We start from the raw sequence: 10,044 nt of genomic DNA on the forward strand, positions 1-10,044 counted from the left end.
ACAGTTCAACAGGTGGGAGAAAAAGAGGGGTCTTATTTACAGCTCTCTGGTGTCTAAGGTCATGCTCTCTACCTTCTGTCTACTTCCAGAGGAAGACATATGTAGTTTGACATGGTGACACTGGTCTATTGGTTATTTAAGCAATGACCCAACAAAGCAGGTTTCTGCATGTTGATTGTATACATACAGAAAACAAGCCAGGTCTTTTAACACTCACGGACAACAGGATAGCACCACCAATCTACAGTCACAAAAAAACAAAAATAAAATCAATAAATAAAATACAATATAAATTCAAAAGAACTTATTGCTCTTTTGTATTCACACCTGTTATAGACATTTGAGTATTATCCCTTTGATATATCCAATGAATGTTTTGTTTTTGAAACCTTTTTTGAACTCACTATTCCAGCCTGAAAGAACCAAAAGCAAGCATTATGTTAGCCAGTGTATGAACAAATTAATCTATCACCAGTAATGACTTTTTGGTAAGCGAGCACATCAGTTTGGCTAACAGTTGACTAAAACAAGTTCTAATAAGAGATTGGCTGTCCAATACTTAGTGTTGCTGCTATTCATAAATCAGTGTTTTAGAGAAGACCTGAAGGTTGAACAGAACAGAGATGCACACATTGTAAAAACAAACACCATAACAGACTATGTTTCCAGTTCAGTGTTTGGCATTCTGAAAAACAGCAGCTTCAGCCTTCACACCAACCACTTGTTCTTCCATCCTGAGTTTGTGTTCATATAACCGAGGACTAGAGGGAACAAACTTTGAGTTTTGGGCAGAAGCTGTGAATAGTGGCTCTTCGATATTTTTAAATCTGACCATTCTGACTCTGTGGTTTTGGAAGGTGAATTGACTTTCATAACAAAAACTTTTTTTAAAGAACAGTATCAGCTTATATTATGGGAGGATTTATTGGTGCCTCTTCATCAGTATGCATGTCCTCATATAGTCCCCACCAGCTGTCTTAATTGTACGAGTTGTCCAGTCTTCATACAGCCACTAAGTTGTTCATCTCCCATTTTTGAGTGGTTTTACTGGTGTCACAGTCTGATATGAACACTTTGTGGAGCAAGTCAGAGCGGTCCAGACATTTTCCTGTTAGAACAATACAGAAAAACATTACTCCAAAGTGTTTGCCAAAACAGTGGAATGTTCAATTTTACCACATCTCCTCTCATATAGATCTCTGAAAGTTGGAACTGATCCAATGGGTGTTTGTGGTCCAAGCACCTTCACTATCTCACCATATCATACCAAATCTCATCATGCACAGTGCATAAATGGATGCAGACTAAACCACAGTGTGTGAGGGAAAACCATTTTTACCAGTATGTTGTGTGCAGAACTAGCATTGTAGATACTGTGGAAGACTGAATACCAGATTATTTGCAGTAGATGGCAATGTGAACTGTTCCACTTGACACATTGAATATGTACAGAAAATATTAATTGCTTAGAAAGCTTCATTCATCATCGCCATGCAACAAAAAAGCAGATCCATTTGAAAACTGTTTATGTATCAGTCTCTTCCAACTATACAATATTCACACTGGCAATTATTACTTCATTCAAATATTCAATAAATGTAAACATATAAAATGTGTAAACAGACAATTATGTAGAATACAATATGCCACATTAAGTTACACATATTGCCTCGCAGGTGGACTGGAGTGAGAGTTCATCAGGCAGGCTGACTTTGCTTGCTGGTTGCATGTTGGCTAGATTGGCCTGTGGTTTGTTTTGCTGATGGAGTTGCTGATTTGGCCTGCAGCTTGCTCTGCTGCTGGAAATATCAGAGCAAAAACTGACCTACAGTGGTGTGAAAAAGTGTTTGCCCCCTTACTGATTTCTTATCTTTTTGCATGTTTGTCACACTGTAATGTTTCAGATCGTCAAACAAAGTTATATATTAGTCAAAGATAACACAAGTAAACACATCATGCAGTTTTTAAATGAAGGTTTTTATTATTAAGGGAAAACATTATCAGATGATGAAGATCAATCTCCTATCGGTACCTTCTGCTGCCTGCTCCATTCAGGAGAGTTTCCACACCCTTGCTGCTATGTAACAAGCAACATTCTAACATAGCCAAATGGAACACAGCCAAACAAACAGAGACTGACACACCCCAACGCCCAATTTCTTTTGGAATATGACTAAAACTAAGAAATATATTTTACCTTTAAAAAACATGATTTCAGCTCTCTAGATGCACATTTATCAAAGCTGCATTCAAATGCTTATGCCTCATAAAACATAACAAAATTACATCATATATAGCTACTAAATATTGAAAAGTGTGGTAAGATGTGGCCAGCAGATGATCCGACTTTAAATTAAGTCTTTGCTTTCCTTTCTGCTCACTGTAGTTAGACATGAGTACAAAAACATAAAAATCAGCAGGAGAAATTTTGCTGGGCAGCACCTCCCAAACATGTATTGATAGGTCAACACAAGATTGCCTGCAGAACCCTCCCTTAGAACAACCCATCACTGTCTGTCCTTCCTGAATTCAGATTTATAGGTTCAAAACTACCCACAGCTTTACTAATATAACCCATATTAACATTTCCCCCCATGGTGTCATCCTCCCAGAACGAGGGTTTGATTGGGTTTAATCATTTGCTGTAAGAGGAGTGCTCACAGGCTTCCATGTTCAAATGTGTTAGCAGATGACAGACAGTGGGTGTAAATGGAAATAGCAATGTGGAGACTAAAGTTAATGGGAGCCACATTGATCTGACATGACAAAAACAACGTAGCAGGACAAAGATACACATAATCAGTAGGTCAGATCCAAACTGAAACCTTCAGTGTACAGTGGGAGATGTGTCTTTTCCACACTGATGGAATTTTGAAGTGTTGACAACAAAACTCCATATCCCTCTCTGTTTCTTTCAGCCAAGCTGAGATCTCTGATCCCAAAAATATTTTAGATAATCATGCAGTAAACTGCTTCAAAATACATGACCTCATGTTATAGCAGGTGTTTTGATGACAAAGGTAGAGTTTCCCTGATCATGTTTCTACCTGCAGTCATTGTTTTCACATTCCAGCAACAGAGTTCTCGTTAAACTTTCCCACCCTTCCTTAAACTTACAGTGGTGTGAAAACGTGTTTGCCCCCTTACTGATTTCTTATCTTTTTGCATGTTTGTCATACTGTAATGTTTCAGATCATCAAACAAATTTAAATATTAGTCAACGATAACACAAGTAAACACATCATGCAGTTTTTAAATGAAGGTTTTTATTATTAAGGGAAAACAAAATCCAAAACTACAAAGCCCTGTGTGAATAAGTGTTTGCCCCCTAAACCTAATAACTGGTTGGGCCACCCTTAGCAGCAACAACTGCAATCAAGCGTTTTCGATAACTTGCCATGAGTCTTTTACAGCGCTGTGGAGGAATTTTGGCCCACTCATCTTTGCAGAATTGTTGTAAGTCAGCCACATTGGAGGGTTTTCGGGCATGAACTGCCTTTTTAAGGTCATGCCACAGCATCTCAATTGGATTCAGGTCAGGACTTTGACTAGGCCACTCCAAAGTCTTCATTTTGTTTTTCTTCAGCCATTCAGAAGTGGACTTGCTGGTGTGCTTTGGATCATTGTCCTGCTGCAGAACCCAAGTTCGCTTCAGCTTGAGGTCACAAACGGATGGCCGGACATTCTCCTTCAGGATATTTTGGTACACAGCAGAATTCATGGTTCCATTTATCACAGCAAGTCTTCCAGGGCCTGAAGCAGCAAAACAGCCCCAGACCATCCCACTACCACCACCATATTTTACTGTTGGTATGATGTTCTTTTTCTGAAATGCGGTGTTACTTTTACGCCACACATAATGGGACACACACCTTCCAAAAAGTTCAACTTTTGTCTCGTCTGTCCACAGAGTATTATCCCAAAAGTCTTGGGGATCATCAAGATGTTTTCTGGCAAAACTGAGACGAGCCTTTATGTTCTTTTTGCTCAGCAGTGGTTTTCGTCTTGGAACTCTGCCATGCAAACCATTTTTGCCCAGTCTCTTTCTTATGGTGGAGTCATGAACACTCAGCTTAACTGAGGCAAGTGAGGCCTGCAGTTCTTTGGATGTTGTTGTGGGGTCTTTTGTGACCTCTTGGATGAGTTGTCGCTGCGCTCTTGGGGTAATTTTGGTCGGCTGGCCACTCCTGGGAAGGTTCTCCACTGTTCCATGTTTTCGCCATTTGTGGATAATGGCTCTCACTGTGGTTCGCTGCAGTCCCCAAGCTTTAGAAATGGCTTTATAACCTTTTCCGGACTGATAGAGCTCCATTATTCTCTTTCTCATTTGTTTTTGAATTTCTTTGGATCTCGGCATGATGTCTAGCTTTTGAGGATCTTTTGGTCTACTTCACTTTGTCAGGCAGGTCCTATTTAAGTGATTTCTTGATTGCGAACAGGTGTGGCAAGAGAAATTGAACTCAGGTGCGATAAACCAGTGTTTTGACAGGGGGGCAAACACTTGTTCACACAGGGCTCTATAGTTTTGGATTTTGTTTTCCCTTAATAATAAAAACCTTCATTTAAAAACTGCATGATGTGTTTACTTGTGTTATCTTTGACTAATATATAAATTTGTTTGACGATCTGAAACATTACAGTGTGACAAACATGCAAAAAGATAAGAAATCAGTAAGGGGGCAAACACTTTTCCACACCACTGTATATTACCCGCTCAGTCACCTGATACAATCCTGAAAGCAATTGTTGGGCTGGTTTGTTAATAAGGATAATAATAATAATAATATAAGGATAATCACCTTTATTTGGCCAAGTATGTTACACACAAGGAATTTGTTTCCGGTACAGAACCAAGGCAGCCATCTGCGGCACCAACTCAATCAATGGCTCTAACCATCAGGGGCAACTTGGGGGTTCAGTGTCTTGCCCAAAGACACTTCAACACGTGGACTGCAGGCACCAAGATTCGAACCTCCGAGATCATATAGATTATCTATGACTTCGTTCTCCACTTTTTTACTTGCTCAGGAAATGTTCAGACAAATCTCAGTCCTCTGATAGAAAGCTTTGATACTCTTGCTGACTAAGAATAAATCTGGCTTTGGACTATTACATCTTAATGCTCATAGTCTAGTTTTAAAACTAGATTTTGTATGCATTTGGGCCCAAAGAACAGATACTGATATTATTGTAGTTTCTTAAACCTAGCTTTTGAAATCACTTTTGGACACAGATATCTATATTCCAGATTATAATGTGTTTTGTGCCAATCGGTTTAGGAAAGGAAGTGGAATAGCCATTTATATGAAAAGTATGTCCTCCTGTGGGCCCACCACCTGCAGGAGGATCCGTAAGGGGCTGGTGCACAGTGGATCGGGCAGTGGTCGAAGGCAAGGTCCCCGACGACCCGATCTCTGGACACAGAGACTAGCCCTGGGGACATGGAATGCCACCTCACTGGTGAGGAAGGAGCCCAAGCTTGTGCGGGAGGTTGAGAGGTACCTGCTAGAGATAGTCAGGCTCGCCTCCATGCACAGCTTGGACTCTGGAACCTTACTCCTTGAGAGAGGCTGGACTCTCTACTACTCTGGAGTTGCCCACGGTCAGAAGCGGCGGGTGTGGGCCTGCTTATAGCCCCCCAGCTTAGCCACCATGTGTTTGAGTTTACCCCGGTGAACGAGAGGGTCGTTTTCCTGCGCCTTCGGGTTGGGGATAGGTCTATCACTGTCGTTTGTGCCTATGGGCCGAATGGCAGTGCAGAGTACCCAGCTTTCTTGGAGTCTCTGGGATGGGAGCTGGAAAACGCTCCGACTGTGGACTCCGTCATTCTATTGGGGGACTTCAACGCTCACATAGACGACGATGGTGGCACCTGGAGGGGCGTGATTAGGAAGAACGGCCCCCCTGATCTGAACCCGAGCGGTGTTCCGTTATTGGATTTCTGTGCCAGTCACAGTTTGTCCATAACGAACACCATGTTCAAGCATAAGGGTGTCCATCAGTGCACATGGCACCAGGACACCCTAGGCCGGAGGTCGATGATCGACTTTGTGGTTGTTTCATCTGACCTCCGGCCGTATGTCTTGGACACTCGGGTGAAGAGAGGGGCGGAGCTGTCAACTGATCACCACCTGGTGGTGAGCTGGATCTGATGGCGGGGGAGGAAGCTGGACAGACTCGGCAGACCCAAAACGTATTGTGAGGGTCTGTTGGGAACGTTTAGCAGAATCCCCTGTCAGAGAGATCTTCAACTCCCGCCTCCGGCAGAGCTTTGACCAGATCCCAGGGGAGGCTGGAGATATTAAGTCTGAGTGGACCATATTCTCCACCTCCATTGTCGATGCGGCTGTTCGGAGCTGTGGCCGTAAGGTCTCTGGTGCCTGTCGCAGCGGCAATCCCTGAACCCGGTGGTGGACACCAGAAGTAAGGGATGCCATCAAGCTGAAGAAGGAGACCTTTTGAGCCTGGTTGGCTCGTGGGACTCCCGAGGCAACTGACAAGTACCGGGAGGCCAAGCGGACTGCAGCCTGGGTGGTTGTGGAGGCGCCTTCCTAGGCAGGTGTTCTGGGCATGTCCCACCGGGAGGAGGCCCCGGGGGAGACCTAACTGGAGGGACTATGTGTCTCGACTGGCCTCGGAAGGCCTTGGCATTCCCCCGGAGGCGCTGGAGGAAGTGTCTGGAGAGAGGGAAGTCTGGGCATCTCTGCCTAGACTGCTGCCCCCGCGACCTGGTTCCAAAAATTGGAACATCTTGCAGAAAGATGGCTAAAATGGCTAATCTGGTTTCTCTCACTGAATTTAAGACCATGATTCAGTCATTGGTATCTGCGTCTTATTCAAGGTGCTTTTGTAACTTTTAAATGATTTGTATGCGCCTGTTATGTTTTTAGCTGTTTTGTAACAATTTTATGTTCTGTTATCTTGGCCAGATCCTCCTTGAAAAAGAGGTTTTTAATCTCAATGTGTTTTTTTTACCTGGTAAAATAGAGGTTAAAAAATTACCTGTTGGCACATGTGTGAAGCGATGGAGATCCTGAATAGATAGGGAGAAATGGAGAGAGTGGGTAAGTTCTTGTTCATTCTAACACTTTCTACTCTTAGTAAGTGCTTTTTTGTCTATGCTGATCAGTGTGCTCTCATTGTTCCCATTTAGAAACAATGATGAGCAGAGTAATATTAAATACAAGCACTGTGTGTGTGTGTGTGTGTGTGTGTGTGTGTGTGTGCATGCTTATATAGCCATACATTGTAAGCTTTTTATACCGTAGTAATAAGGACATTTTGTGAAAGTGAGAACATTTGGGCCAGTTCTCACTTTCTGACAATTTCAAAGGGCTATTTGAAGGTTAAAACTTGGTAATAGGGTTCAGGTTAGAATTAGATTTAGGCAGGGGTTAATTTGTGCCGAAACAAGCCAGATCCGGATCCAGCACCTCTTCAAATTCTGCCTGGCACCTATTTTGACAGACCCGGCACCTCATTTACATATGAAAGAAAGGTAATATATGAATGATATGTAAAATACATTTTGTAAAACTAGTTTAATATGCTGTTATAAAAGGCTAAAGTGAGAATAATTAAATACAATAAAAACATGCAGTTAGGCTAATTATGACAGAATGTAACCAGCCCATGCAGGTCACACTTGGTCAAGTGCACATTCAGTGTAACGTTATGTGAACAAAATTGCAAAAAAGACAAATTTGCTTAAGTATTTCAAGTCACAGCAGGGCAATACTAGTCAGAAATGAGACGCTAAACAGGCCAGTTGTAAAGCCAGTCTGATGCGTAGGTCATGGATTTCAAATGGACATGAAGCAAAACACAGAATAACATGAAAGTGGACTTCTGCCCCAGGACTGCATTATGGGCAGTTTTAAAAAGTAAGGTAAGAACAGGTTTATTTAATGTTACTGCATTATATAGTCTCTGTAATATTCTGAATATAATATTAATGTTTAATAAAACACTAATATGATGTCCCTCTTGCTAGTGATTGAATGGATTAGAGGACGTGGCCTCACAGTCCTAATGTATTTAACATCAATAGCGCTTGAGATTTACAACTCACATATGCAAATGCTCGTCTTGTGTGACTAAATGTTTGCTACAAATACATAACATATAATGTTTCCCTCTTAATGTGGAAACTACGCAAACGCATGGGTGACTGAGAAAACGTTTTTCATTCTGGGACCTCCTCTGCCCACACTGACATGCCGGGTCTGTCACCAAGTGAGATTATTTTGGGACCTCATAATTTACAAATTAAGCATTGGATTTAAGACTACGTTCACACTGCAGGCTGAAGTGGCCCAAATCCGATCTTTTTGCCCAAATATGACCCATATCCGATTTCCTTATGACAGTGTGAACAGCACAAATCCGATTTTTTTCAAATCAGGCCCAGGCCACTTTCATATGTGGTCCTAAATTGGATACATATCCGATGTTTTGCAATGCGACAGTCTGAATGGCTATGTCGCATTTCATGCGATTTTTATGTCATTGAAATGCGACAGACGTCACAATTCTGCGCTGGAGGAGGCGAGGCCATAAGCAATATTTGTGCTCTCCTTCTTCTTCTTGATGTTCTTATTATTTCTTTATTTCCATTGCACATCAACTGGTACATCGCTACGTACATGCTATCACGAGCCGCATCCATTTTTATTTTCGCAAACACAGTATGCTGCGTCTGACGTCAGGTCCTCTTGTGTGCATGCGGGTCACCTCAGGGCCGTATATCGTTCACACATGAGACAGATGGCAGTCGCATTTAAATGACAGTGTGAACAACAGTGCAAAAAAATTGGATTTCGGCAAAAAAATTGGATCCGAGCATTAAGACCAGCAGTGTGAACGTAGTCTAAGTTAGGGTAAGGGGCTAGGGAATGCATCATATTATCATGTCCTCACAAGATAGCTGTAAATATATATATGTGTCACCTTGAAGAACCTCCACTCAGTGTACTGGTTCCGGTCACAGTGTGTAATAATGACAGCTGAGTTATCAGCTCCTCTGGTCAGGCACTGGTCATACTGCATCAACTGGTTGGCTTCATTGATGCGGAACAACTACACATATGTGCACACAAAAAGTTGTTTCCATCACTTCACAGTACATAACTCTGACTTAACCTAACTTTAACCATGGTCAGTACTTAACACTAACCTTAAACCAAGTCTTCACCCTAAAACATAATGTTTTACATTTTGGGGTCTTGCCTTTTGTACCCAACAGGAAGCAAGTCCCCACAAAGTGACTGGGTAAACATAATTTTACATTGGTGATAAAGGAAAAGAAAAGTACGTAAAAATCATTATCAACTGTCATTGTAAATTGTTGGGCCACCATGTGTCACCAGAACAGCGTCATTGCACCTTGGCACCTTGATTCTACAAGTCTCTTGAGGGATGAACACCATTCTTCCAAAAGATATTCCCTCATTTGGTATTTTGATTATGGTGGTGGAGACTAGTGCTGTCTGAAAAACTCTGATTTAGTTAATGAGTTGAGAGAAACAAAATTTTCATTCACGGAGTTGTTGTGAAGCCACTCCTTCGTTATTTTAGCTGTGTGCTTAGGGTCACTGTCTTGTTGGAAGGTGAACCTTCGGTCCAGTCTGAGGTCCTGAGCACTCTGGAGAAGGTTTTCGTCCAGGATATCCCTGTACTTGGCTGCATTCATCCTTCCCTTGATTGCAACCAGTCGTCCTGTCCCTGCAGCTGAAAAACACCCCCATAGCATGATGCTGCCACCACCATGCTTCACTGTTGGGACTGTATTGGACAGGTGATGAGCAGTGCCTGGTTTTCTCCACACATACCGCTTAGAAAGCCCCGACTGGTGGAGGGCTGCAGTGATGGTTGACTTTCTACAACTTTCTCCCGACTGCATCTCTGGAGCTCAGCCACAGTCATCTTTGGGTTCTTCTGTACCTCTCTCACCAAGGCTCTTCTCCCCCGATAGCTCAGTTTGGCCGGATGGCCAGCTCTAGGAAGGGTTCTGGTCGTCCCAAATGTCTTCCATTTAAGGATTAT

General features: G+C 42.4%; 1 protein-coding gene across 2 annotated transcripts in view; it reads right to left on the reverse strand.

The window, feature by feature from the left end:
* Positions 1-556: 556 nt before the first annotated feature.
* The window catches only part of galnt7 (UDP-N-acetyl-alpha-D-galactosamine: polypeptide N-acetylgalactosaminyltransferase 7), an 89,950-nt gene continuing 80,462 nt past the window's right edge, over positions 557-10,044 (reverse strand). For both annotated transcript variants that reach the window (XM_020621463.1, XM_020621462.1), the window contains exons 13-15: positions 8,950-9,078; positions 7,003-7,033; positions 557-1,108 (exon numbers count right to left, since the gene is read on the reverse strand). In XM_020621463.1, the coding sequence (XP_020477119.1) occupies positions 1,002-1,108; positions 7,003-7,033; positions 8,950-9,078 (267 nt within the window). In that variant the 3' untranslated portion in view covers positions 557-1,001. The remainder of the gene's footprint in view (positions 1,109-7,002; positions 7,034-8,949; positions 9,079-10,044) is intronic.

Source organism: Monopterus albus, unplaced genomic scaffold (assembly GCF_001952655.1).
Source record: "Monopterus albus unplaced genomic scaffold, M_albus_1.0 scaffold260.1, whole genome shotgun sequence".
In the NCBI taxonomy this organism is placed as follows: domain Eukaryota; kingdom Metazoa; phylum Chordata; class Actinopteri; order Synbranchiformes; family Synbranchidae; genus Monopterus; species Monopterus albus.